The sequence below is a fragment of the Aricia agestis genome, chromosome 19, assembly GCF_905147365.1.
Source record: "Aricia agestis chromosome 19, ilAriAges1.1, whole genome shotgun sequence".
NCBI classification, from domain to species: Eukaryota; Metazoa; Arthropoda; class Insecta; order Lepidoptera; family Lycaenidae; genus Aricia; species Aricia agestis.
The window spans coordinates 2776270-2789491 of record NC_056424.1 but is presented as its reverse complement, the minus strand read 5'-3'; the positions used below and the strand labels follow the sequence as shown (position 1 = coordinate 2789491).

Below are 13222 nucleotides of genomic sequence, written 5' to 3'. Positions count from 1 at the left end.
GTAAGCTGCTTTGTCTCTTTCTAGAACTGCTATCACTTTCATTCATTTACTGTTACAATTTACAAGTTTGATAAAATTTTCTAAGCTACAGATGTAAGCTAAACTGAGACAATAATTACTTCTGTGTTCATAAGCATACTTAAGTTACTGTAGTATTCTAGAAATCTCTATGTACTACTTATTATTATAAGAATTATTGTTTTCTGATTCTATACTTTGGTTGTTAATATTTGTCCAGAAGAAACTTGTTAGCTATAAGTTTTTAAGCTATAACTTTTTGAACAAACATAAATAAGTATAGTTTACTGATGTTAAGTTTGTAATGATCATCAATCAGATAAAATGATAATCATGACTGTGACTTGTGAACACGTATAATATACTTATACAAGCATTTGCATTGCTGCTTCACGGCAAACTTTAAGCGTAATTGTGGCTTTTTGGAGGGATCGTACTGTAGATGTAGGTTACTTGTGTTCATAGTGAGTCCTACGCATTTACTACGATAAGATATTATGTTAATATTTTGTAATAAAACACTTGACGACATCCGCCTGTTTCATTTACCTGACCTAGTAAATAGTGTATTCTTAAAAAAAATACAAGAAAACACGGTTCGAGACTATCTTAAACTTGACACGAAACAATCTTTAAATCTTGAAATATACAATGTACCATCGAGGAAATTGATTCCTATGCAGTTGACGGGCCTACGCCGTTTGGTCGGCTTATGTCAATTCAATGTTAGCTGCATGATCGGTCGATGGGTTTGACTTAACGCGACCAAATTACGTAGGTCCGCCATCTGTCTAGGAATCAATTTCCTCGGGTATACGTATACAAAGTTCAGTGTAAAAGTAGAACGCTGAAAGAGCAACATTTTTTTGGCTTTTGTATGGGGAAACTCCTGACGCTGAGATACTTGCCCATATAAATCACAAAAAAAATATTGGTCTTTCAGCACTGCTACTTTCACAGTGAACTCTCTACAAGAAACACCTGCACACCCTAAAGTATTATTACAGTTTTGTTACACCCTCGATAACTGCTTCAAGTGTCACCATGGTTACGTTTTGGGAAAGAAAAAAACGATCTTGGGTCACTGCCAAACAGTATCTCTTAAATTGTATTAATTTATTAAACCACATATAAAGAGTATACATTTATTAAAAACTTATATAAATAAATTATTTGTTGGCTAGGAATTCATTGAGTATGGGTATAATCTGTTTCCGGGAGGCGGACAAGTTCATGATGGTGAAGTAGAGGCAGTCGGGGCGCGCGCCGCGCTGCAGCACCAGCTGCGGGTCACACCAGTTCTGGAACAGCTCGAGGAGCTGGAATGGAGAAAAAGACTTTAGAAAAACTAGGCCTTTACATCCGTTGTGGATGATTTATACAGTATTTTTCAGAGCGAAGTAACCACTCCTCAAATACTGTAGTGCCTGGGACAAGATTTTTAAATGTCAGTATGGTTGCCCAAGCGCATACGGCAATCTCGCATCATAGTCGGCCTAGTCCAGAGGAAAGAACTAGTCAATACGTCTGGGACCAACTATATGCGGGTTTCCTCACGATGTTTTCCTTCACCGTACGTGCATCTGTATTATGTACTTGAGATCAGAAAATGTCTCATAGGTACACGCCTCCACCCGGGTTCGAACCTGCACCCTCTAGGAGTGCGAACCGAAGGTCTACCCATTAGGCCACGGACGCTCTAAGACACGAACCTCAGTAGTAATTAGAGTAATATCATAAAAGCGAACGTGAGTGGGTATGTTAGTACGTTATTCACGCAAAACCCCGCTAATAATAATTATATCTATGGACACTTCACACCACGTCAGTCTGGTTCGTAATTAGTTTTTTTTTAAACAAAAAAAAGAGAGAGACAAAGTGAGTAACACGCGCTTCCGCTTACGGCGGCTTACAATTACTATAGCCTCTAGTAGTAATATTCCAACAGTTTTGTGTCATGTCGTTACAACTTTTTTCGTGTAGCCCTCTTTCGCAACGCGGGATAAGAAACTTCGTTCGTTCATTCGTTCCAAAAACAACTGCCATACTCTAGTAATACTATGCAATACATACCTGGTTCCCCCTGGCCGGGTCGGCGGGGCTGAGTATGGCGCCGTCGCGGCGCAGCTGCGACTTCAGGTCTATGCCGAGCAGCACCGCCATCGTGCAGTTGTAGGTCGACAGCGCCGCCTGCACGGCCTGGATAGCCGCCGGCCGCTGCAGGAACTCCTGGAAATTAAACAAGATTAAGGTTAGTGGTGAAAATAATTCCTATGATGCAGATTTCGTATTTCAATACCCACTGGCAATGGGCATTGTCCAAAAAAAATCACATGTACTTTTTATATTTTTTTTCGTTAAAATAGGGTATTTTAAGAATATAAATTAAATAATTTTGAAATGTATTGGCTAGTTTTTTCTCAATAAATTTTTAAAGTTTCGCTCTGACGTCATCATCGGCGGCCAATAATTGACCTCTGCAGTATGTTTTTTCCTTTCAATCTTATTTATAATGCTGGTTCGTCAAATGCAAGTTCTCATTATGTGAAAGCTGATACGAGAAGCTTATCAAAAGTTCGAAACGTAATGTTGGTCGAATTTATTACTAATTTAACGCCATTGAAGGTCAAACAAAGGTTAAACATATTTGTTCAAAGATATAAGTAGCTAATGGGTATTTTTTTTCGTTTATATACAGAAAAACGATCACTGACCTTATTCCTCGAAATGTATTTGTAATGAGCAAAATTAAAAAAAAATGGACAATCCCCATTGAAAAAAAGTTAAAATATTTTTTTGATGTAAACTGGAGAAGTCATTTTCTCTCTTTCTCGGATCAATAAGAGTAATACAAGGGGGCGGAGAGAGTTTACTTCGACGTCTACAAGTCACGCCTATCTACGACGACCTCTGTGGCTCAGTGGGTGAGCGCATTGGTAGCTCATGCCGGGGGTCGCAGGTTCGAATCCCGCCGACGGAATAAAAAGTTTTCAAAGTTCCTGGGTCATGGATGTGTATCATATAATAAAAATTGTCAATATATTATGTATAGTAATAAAAGTATTAAATATATTTCCGTTGTCAGCTAACGCAAGTCCATCAGGTACTTACGAAGAACCTGATGGACTTGCGTTAGCTACGGCGAAGCACTGATCTCAACTAATACTCACAAAGACGCGTGGCACTCACCTCGACGAGTATGGGGAAGGTGGGCACGAGGATGTCCTGCAGAATCTTCAGGTCCTTCTTGATGAGCTGCGCCGCCGACAGCGCGGACACGTCGCTGCGCGCGCGCACCAAACCCTCCACCTTGCTCCGCCTGGAATTATGTTATTCAAGTATAATAGTCTATCTGCCGCACTCAGAGTGGAACATTAATTACTTAAATGTAATTAATTCAAAGTTTCGACATAAGCCCCATACATTATCTGTCAAACTCTACATTAAATTGAGCAGTTCCCTCGATTTCTTATGGATTCTTCATCAGATCACCACTTTTGTGAAGATAATACCAAATTGGGATGATACCCTATATACCAAAAGAAAAATTTTGAAAATCGGTTAACAAACGGCGGAGTAATCGTTGAAAATAAGAAAACGAACATAACACCTCCCCCATTTTGAAAGTCGGTTAAAATTGTAGCCTATGTGTTATTCTGACGTATAAGCTATATTATTGTAAAGTTTCATTAAAATCCGTTCAGTAGTTTTTGCGTGAAAGAGTAACAAACATCCATACATCCACACATCCATACATCCAAACAAACTTTCGCCTTTATAATATTCAGTCTCTGAGTACAGCATAGATACTGGATAGTAGGTATGTATCTTGTGAAGTTTTTGCATTAAAATTACTTTAAATTGCGTGATCAATTTGAGCCTAAAATGCTCTTTATTGATCGAAATTTGAGATGGGTATATGAAAACTATTTATGTTGAATATGGAGTACAATTTTTTGTTCTTGTTAAACAACAAATTCATAATTTTGTAAGAAAGAAAATCAATGTTTACCTCTCTCTTTCTATGTCCTCTGGCTCTAGGATTCTCTCTATGGCGTCAACGTTGTTGACATCAGTCGGGGTCGCTTTGTTGAGCTTCTTCGAAAAATTCACTGTATCTAATAATATTACACCTGAAAGTGTTATGTAAAATGTTATGTGATGAATGGCAAAAGAAATACATTAATATTAATTCATTTGTCTTTTAGCTAAGCAATTTGAACACAATACTAAATGGAGACTTGGGCTTTTACATGGCAGTTGTTTGTGGAATACTGTAATTAAATTTAAGTGAAAGTAGTACTGTTGGATATGTAAGATTAATCAGAGTAAGTTCAGACACAGGGTAAGTCCGGATAATTCAACTTATTACTAAATTAGTCAGTGTTTTGTTTTAGCCTGGCGCTAAGGGCATATACGCCACTGCACTGCAACTGCAAACTGTAGCACCGTACTGTAACTGTAGTTTAATTTAACGTTAACTTGAGCGATTCAGACTTACCCGGTGTCCGAACTTACCCTGATTAACCAGTCGATCGTGGAAAAACGAGACACAATAGAATTTCTATTGTGTCTAGGTCACAGGTGACCGTATGGGACTTCATGAATTAACTACATATAAAGTTACATACTTACAAAATGTTTTATCAACAACATTGTGAATTTCTCACCCAAAACTTAGTACTCACCGTGTAACATGTCAGTACACTCTGGATACAGCCGCAGAAACTCCTCATCCTTCCCGAGCAGTCTGCTCAGGTCCCGTATTCTCTGCGTGACCAGACTGGCGCAAGAGCCCACCGTCTCTATAGTGCTCCGTACATCTGGCTTGTACAACCAGTTGTCCTCGTCCTTGGGACGATGGTCTATAATCTCTCGCACATACGGTATATACTTCTCGTATCTTTGTGCGATAATGTGATGATCGACCAGGATAATGTTTACATCCTTTGTAGTCGCTAACTCCTCAATATTTATGTCATCTCTGAAAATATATACAATAAAGTTATGAAGAATTATTAAAAATTGAATATATACTATAATTTCTGGGAATGTTGTAATATTATTACAATGTGTTATAGAAATATATTTCTAGTTATATACAGCTGACATCAACAAAAAATAATAAATTCTACTATATGCAATTGAAACTCAGAAAGAAGCTATGATACCTGAATACTAAATAATCCTCATTGATCCCGTGTTCTCTCAAGCAAAATATGACTTCTGTTTTGAGCGGATAGTCTTCCCGTTTCACATCTAGCATCGGTACAAATATTTTGTCGTCGTTATTGTCATTTCGGTGAGTGCACACTGTACATTTTATCTGATTGTAATGCCAGTACAAAAATATAGTATAAACTATGGAGCTCACGGCAGAATCCAAGTCGCAGCTTTCGTTGCCTAGCACTATATTTATTTGGTTATAGTCGTTTGATTTCTGAAAGATTATGAATTTATTTCCACAACTGTTTCCAACACAATAATTTGTAAAAAAATTGGGAAATATTAAAAAGTATTGGTAGTATCACAACATGCTTTTAGGCAGCAAGTAAGTTACATAATATAATTTGTGTAGTTTATAAACCATCCTTAAATTTAAAAATGAAATAAAGTCACACTTGTTGGTAATCCTTTCAAGGTACAAACCTTATAACATTAAAAAGTTATCACAATACTTATTATCCAGAAGAAAATCAAAATAATTTACATTTACTCTCTCTATCAATACAGTTTCTAATAAGAAAACTTTTCATTCAAAAAATAATCATACTAAATCTAAATTTCTAAGCAAAGAATTTTATATAAATAATACTTTATTAGTAACATAAAAATATATTTTAGTTAGTAAAAGATATTTTACTTTGCTAATATACTTCACAAGGAAATAGAGGTTGATATTTCACCACATTTATTTAGAAGTAACAGTAGTTTAGAACTAACAGTAGTATTATATAAATAATGAGTTCTAAGTAGATATTATATTTTAAACTGTACTCTGCTTTGATTGATGAGAATTTTAATACTTTGTAAAAATCCAACTCTTATGATATTTTACTCAGTAAACACACACAAGCTGGCAAATTCTACTATTTTTTTATCTTAGAAGTATATAGATATATAGTGTTCGTAAATAAATTTAATGTTAAATATTTTATAATGCTATAACCAGTTATAGCAAGAGGGATAGAAAAAAGATATTTTTAATTACACATTAGTACTTACCAGTTTTTTTATAGTTGCCGAAAAATACTCTTCCATTATCACACCCGAAAGCCGTTCTTATTATTGCTAGATAATTTATTGCTTTCGTTTTATTCCTAATTATCTAAAATAGGAATTTTTAGAAAAACGAAAAGCACAGGTCACATCTCACGACTCAATTTTGTAATGACATTTGACATTTATTCAGTGCTACCAACTGACAGGTTTTTTATCCAAACGCAACACACAAGCCATGAGCCCATGACGCGACGAGACGTAGGTAACGTGCGTCCGGTAGGTTACCGGTGTGGGCGGGACTCTCAAAATATTTATTACTCATTCATAAATATTTTTGTTCATTCGTAATTAAATAAAGTAGGGTAAATTACTAGTAGATTGGACAGTACTAGTCATTGGACAAAGCACAATTTAAACACCATATTAATTATTAATGTTGCTTTAAAAACTGCCTTTTTTACAAATAAGGGGGCAAACGAGCAAACGGGTCACCTGATGGTAAGCAACTACCGTCGCCCATGGACACTGGCAACATCAGAAGAGCTGCAGGTGCGTTGCCGGCCTTTTAAGAGGGAATACGCTCTTTTCTTGAAGGTTTGCAGGTCGTATAGGTCCGGAAATACTGCTGGTGACAGTTCGTTCCAGAGTTGTACAGTGCGCGGCAGAGAGTTACGCGAAAAACGCACTGTGGAAGACTGCCACTCATTAAGGTGATGAGGATGGTATGTTTTTCGCGTGGGACGATAGCGAAAAGTTGCAGGTGATATGATTCCGAACAATTCCTCAGAGCACTCCCCGTGATACAACCAATAGAGGATGCAGAGTGAAGCTACATCTCGGCGTAATTCCAAGGGGTCCAAGATGTTTGAAACACTATGGCAGTCAACAATTCGAGCGGCCCTTCGTTGGATACGATCCAGAGGGAGCAGTTGGTATTTTGGCGCCCCTGCCCAGAAATGAGAACAATATTCCATATGAGGCTGAACCTGCGCCTTGTAGAGTTGTAGGCGTTGTTCCGGACTGAAGTACTGTCTCGCTCTGTTAAGAACACCAAGCTTCTTCGAGGCTAATTTGGCCTTACCCTCTAGATGATATCGGAACTGGACTTCGCTCGATATGTTGACGCCAAGTATCTCAATGCTAGCGGAGATGGTTAAAGATGTGCCCTCGAAACGAGGATATACGACCATTGGTGACTTTTTAGTGGTGAACGCGCAGTCTTGGCGGGGTTAAACTTGGTCCACAAGTTACGTCTACCCCATTCAGATACCTTCTCCAATGAATTCTCCACCTTAGACACAAGTTCGTTTCGACTCTCAGTGAAATTTTGCCGATAAATATTAGGGGAGCCGGTATATACATCATCACCTGTACTATCATCCGCATAGCAATGAATGCCGTTGGTTTGTTTTGAAAGTAAGAGAACGCCTGATTTTAAGGAAAACCAGGTAGTTTTTAAAGCAACCTTAATAAATATACTTAGTATTTTTGTGCTCTGTCCAATGACTAGTACTGTCCAATCACCAGTCATGTTCACCCTATTGAACAAATGTTTTTCGCTTTAGTAAAATAGCTGATGTTTTTGGTAAATGGAAACTTATTCGTAGTATTTTTTTTATTTATATAAAATATATATAAATAAAATAAATAAATAAATAAAAATTCATAGTATTGATTGAAAATGTATCAGAAAGATAACACGTAGTTCTGCAGTTGATAAGTTGCATAGAAATTGTGATAAAAACACCATTATCAATAGAAATGAAAGACGAAACGCGTATCGATCAGGCTTGGTAACAAGCAGAAAATTTATAGTTAATCGTTTTATATGGCCGGCAATAACAATAGGTAGGTAATAAACATCTAACTTCCTACTGATAACGAAACAGTTACGCGGGGTGAAAACTAAGTATTTTTTTACCTAGGCTACGGGAAATTTCATTTTCGAAATTTAAATAGACGTATAACGGTAATTATAATGTTATATCTACATAAAACTACCTGATGTATATTAACAAAGAAACTTTAATAAGTTATTTTAACTTTAATAACCGCATAATAATCTTTTACGAAGCTTGGATATCGTTGATGCATCAAATTAGGTTAAATTAAGTACCTTTATGCTATGCGGCAGACTGCGAAGATACGCTGGTTACAAACCACCAAAAATGCTGCATTATCTTAGTTTTGCTCCGGTCGTTATATAGTTCCACAAAATTTATTTTCTTTATTTATTTTAAGACATATAGGGCCCGTTTCACCCTTTCCTGATAAGGTGCCGGATAGGCTATCCACCACTTAACTTGACAGATAGAGTATGGAGAATCTGTCAAATAGGTTGTAGATAGCCATATCCGGCATCTTATCAGGAAGTTGTGAAACAGGCCCTAAGTAATCATTATCATCATACCTATTAGATAGGTTATATAATATTTATACTCTCGCAAGCTCACTTGTCTTCTACAATGTACTTTTTTCATCATCCACTAATTACCTAGATTATTTTATAATACTACTACCAGAGCTACTACTGAAGTAAGCAATGTTATTTGAGAGTAAGTAAATTATTGATTAAAATAAAAAAGTAGTTTTAATTTAAACTTTATTTCAAGTATAAGTACCTACTTAATTTTACAGCTTCCCATTTGCTTTTGTACCCTCTGCCAGCACTCAGCATCTGAAAAAATGTCGACATAGATTAAATTAGAACGTAAGATACATTCTCCTTTTTGAAAACTGATGAGTACTGAGGGTAAGATTAATATTAAATACGTAGGGAAAACTACTCCATCGTTACATGTTCATCCTATATTATTGGTAACTTAAAGTATTGTTTGAAAATACTATGAATGCCAAGTGTAGGTAGAACTTTCTATGTAGGTATTGGTTATTTACATTTTCAGTTTATTTTGTACCATCGCATCGTGGAAATATTGGTCGGATCATGTCCATTTAATCACTTTTAATGTAATATTTCGGCTGGGTTTGACAGAGCGCGACCAAACTACGTAGGTCCCCCATCTGCCTAGAAATCAAGTTCTCTGATAGTACCATCGAGGAAGTTGATTCCTATGCAATTGACAGACAGTGATCTGTCAGCTGGGTTTGACGTAACGCGACCAAACTACTTAGGTCCCCGATTTGCATAGGAATCAACTTCTCTGATAGTACATGTATAATATGTATTGTACCTTCAGTTAAATCCAGTTACGGGAAGGCTCTGGTCTAGCGGTTGGTATATCCTGTCACCCATGACGTTGAACTCCGTGTTGATAGGACCGTACTGCCCGCAGGGATATCGGCCGACCAGCTGTACACCTATTTCAGCACAGAATACATTATTAGTTTAACAAGTTTCAGTAAGTTTCTTGTACTTACAGAACCAATAATTGATATATACAGGGTGCAATTAAACCTTCCTGCCAAATTTTGATATATTGATCCTTGTTACTATACTTGTACAAAAAGATTGAGAAATAGCTACCGAAAGTTATCTTAAAAACGCGCGCGCGCCTCCCCCCGATTATATCTTTAAACGAGCAATTCTTGTATATATATATACAGGGTGTAACAAAAACAAGTGATAATAATTTAGGGTGTGTACGTGTTCCCTGTAGAGAGTTCACTGTGAAAGTAGCAGCGCTGAAAGACCAAAAATTTTTTTCACTTTTGTATGGGGAAACTCGTGACGCTCGGGCCCTTGCCCATTTATATATATATATATATATATATATATATATATATATATATATATATATATATATATATATATATATATATATATATATATATATATATATATATATATATATATATATATATATATATATATATATATATATATATATATATATATATATATAATTGGAATCTCGGAATCGGCTCCAACGATTTTCATGAAATTTTGTAGGTATATAGGGGGTTTCAAGGGCGATAAATCGATCTAGCTAGGAATATTTTTTAGAAAATGTCATTTTATTCGTGTTTTATGGAGGTTTAACAGCTAGTGCTTTTTAATGAGGCATCATGGCATTCAATCATACAATGGAACCAACAGCTTTACAATGCAAATGGTAAGTCTGTCAATTTAAATTTTTTTGAGCAGTAAAATAAAGTTTTAAACGGGTCTTTTTTGCATTGCATCGATCGTCGCGTTGCAATGTAAAGTAATAACGGGCTAGTTTAAAGTATCATAGCCACCAATTCTAAGCCTCGCTTAAAGTATATGCCAAAAGTCAATTTACCATGGTGCGGGTACTTGCAGCTGTGCATGCGCAGGTGGCAGGCGCTGAGGTAGGTGTGGTAGCGCTCGTGGCCGCAGCGCCCGCACACCATGCTGTCCGCCGCCGGGCAGCTCGACGGACACGCCACGTCTTCTGCAGTTGCAGCTAAACATTTTTTTATAGTATAATGTCTATGAACGCTTCACGCCACGTCAGTCTGGCCCGGGGCTACGTTCTCAAGGAACTTGTGCTCATATTGGAATAATATTCCAATCTCAAATCAAATGTGCGATCAGTTTTATGGATATAATCCATAAAACTGATCGCACATTTGTCAGTACCGTGCGCACCGCATGAAGTTAATATACCGTACCTAGCGGAATAGAGCAACAATCTCGAGCTGTCAAACGTAACCAAAATTGGTTTACACCTGTGTGAAAAATATGTGCACGTATACACCACAGGCATTATTTAAGATAAGATAAGATAAATATTCTTTATTGTGCACACATATAACAATTTAAATTAAAGACATTTTTAAAACACAGGTAACCATACAATGGCGGCCTTATTACTAATTAGTAAGTAGTATTTAACATGAATTCTATGAGATTAAATTGTCAACGTGCGGCACGTGCCGACTGAACGTCAAAATAAGAGTGCTCTTTTTACCACGTAGTGTTACTGATAGTGACATCTCTCATGCTCAGGCCTTTGTTTCTCTATTCCGCTAGGTACTTTATGGCGCACCGTACGCGCCGAACGCATCATCAATGATGCGTTCGGCGCGTACATCAATTGATGACGTCACCAACTGTGTCTGCAGGTGTATAGTGGGATTTAGTCATCAACCAAATATTACAGGTGTATTATAGCTGCATCATCAATTTGTCTCGCCTTGGTATGCGATAGCACGGCCATGTCGTCGTGACGTTATTTCTTACAATTTACGTCGTCTACAGTCATTTTAGCTGGGTGATGTCGTGTACTGTGTAAACAGTGTAAATAGAGTTCAACACAAAGTTACCAAACATATTCTACAATTACATTCAACACAGACTGTCGCACGTTTCCTTGATAAAGTAATTATGTAAGTACTCAGTATCATGATTAGGACTGTTTTGTATTTTGTCTGTAGTATCTACCCTACCTAATTCTATGACCCAAACCACAAGTCACACATTACTTTCTTACTTGAGTACATCTCAGTGGTTAACCCTAACTGTTATTTCGTATTACATTTGCTTTTGATCAATAAGATCTGTACGTGGGAGAGCCATGCTTCGGCACGAATGGGCCGGCTCGACCGGAGAAATACCACGTCCTCACAGAAAACCGGCGTGAAACAGCGCTTGCGCTGTGTTTCGCCGAGTGAGTGAGTTTACCAGAGGCCCAATCCCCTACCATGTTCCCTTCCATACCCTCCCCTATTCCCTTCCCTTCCCTACCCTCTCATATTTCCCTTTTCCCTATTAAAAGGCCGGCAACGCACCTGCAGCTCTTCTGATGCTGCGAGTGTATAGACACTCGCAGCATCAGAAGTTGCTTTCCATCAGGTGACCCGTTTGCTCGTTTGCCCCCTTATATCATAAAAAAAAAGAGAAATTTTAAGCTTACCAGACGGTTCAAAAGTTGTATCGACTTGCGTTGTGCTATCGACCAGCGTATTCAAACTTGTCAATTCCGTTTCATCTAACTCATCACCCTCTTCTATTTCTTCACCATTATTTACAACTGTTGCTTCTTCACTAGTTTCACCAGCCCGTCGTGGTCTAAGTTTTTCTTTCTTGTCTATATTTTTCAATCCATCTCTGACTGGTTTAAAATTTTTGTCAAGTTCGGGTCCCACGCAGTATTTTTCAGCAGTTTCTCCGTAAGATACGTGTTGGCCAAAGCAAGATGTTACGTTAATTTTAGCGCTACTTCCTTCAGTGACTTGAGTTTGCTTAGCTCCATCTGTACCTAATTATGAACATGTTATTTAAGAAGTCAATATTTGTACGGGGAATTTGAACTATTTATTTCCCTATTTACATGATAGGTACATACATTATCTGTACATTATACATACATATAAAAATCGCTCACCTTTTGTTTCATTCGACTGTTGCACGAGCCTGCCGTGAACTATGTTACCTAACAGTAGTTCTAATACTGTAAAAATATCAAATTATATTTCGTCGTTTTTCGGTAATCATCTTTAAAGTTAATCAAAGTGTATTTAGTTAAATAATTAAAAAAAGCTTTAGAGCGTCAAGATATCGAAGTATAGGCAATTTCATACTTTATTAAAATAATTAATAATATAATTATTTCAATACTTACTAAAAGGAAATATAAAATAGGAAAATAGCATTTCGAAACATACACGTAGTAAATATTTAACGACTTCTTTGGTATGCAACCGATAACAGTAAGTACATGTACCTTCTATTAAATGTAATGGCATGGTAACTTTTAATTAAATTTGATTGAAATGAATTTTAGCTCTCATAATAAGTCTCATTATTTTTACTACTTTTTTGAAATTAAAATTCTTTTTGAGTTATTTCAATTAACAATAATAGAAACAATATAATGACTACGAGTGTCGGTGGGCGCCCACCGCCCAAATCTATTGGGCGGTGGTAACAGCTTGCCATAGGAGGCCAAGCATTACGGAATAAGAGTTAAGACCTTGCAATGGTTTCCCTAAGACCCCATTTATCATGGAAATCAATTCTGGATTTATAAATAGGCCGTTATAGGGCACGGCCTAG

The 13222-nt window shown here is 36.9% G+C and overlaps 2 protein-coding genes across 2 annotated transcripts; both read right to left on the bottom strand.

The window, feature by feature from the left end:
- Positions 1 to 1149: 1149 nt before the first annotated feature.
- On the bottom strand, positions 1150 to 6475 carry LOC121736629 (exopolyphosphatase PRUNE1). The gene is made up of 7 exons (XM_042127957.1): positions 6244 to 6475; positions 5190 to 5458; positions 4707 to 5002; positions 4031 to 4151; positions 3208 to 3337; positions 2092 to 2247; positions 1150 to 1337 (listed from the first exon to the last, which is right to left on the bottom strand). Exons 1-7 carry the CDS (start codon positions 6277 to 6279, stop codon positions 1188 to 1190), a joined length of 1158 nt encoding a protein of 385 aa, XP_041983891.1. The 5' UTR covers positions 6280 to 6475; the 3' UTR covers positions 1150 to 1187.
- A 2359-nt stretch (positions 6476 to 8834) lies between these two features.
- LOC121736635 lies at positions 8835 to 12894 on the bottom strand. Its single transcript, XM_042127964.1, has 6 exons — positions 12789 to 12894; positions 12552 to 12617; positions 12081 to 12425; positions 10485 to 10628; positions 9432 to 9558; positions 8835 to 8917 (listed from the first exon to the last, which is right to left on the bottom strand). The coding sequence occupies exons 1-5, from the start codon at positions 12817 to 12819 to the stop codon at positions 9434 to 9436; spliced, it is 711 nt and encodes a 236-aa protein (XP_041983898.1). The 5' UTR covers positions 12820 to 12894; the 3' UTR covers positions 8835 to 8917; positions 9432 to 9433.
- Positions 12895 to 13222: the final 328 nt, after the last annotated feature.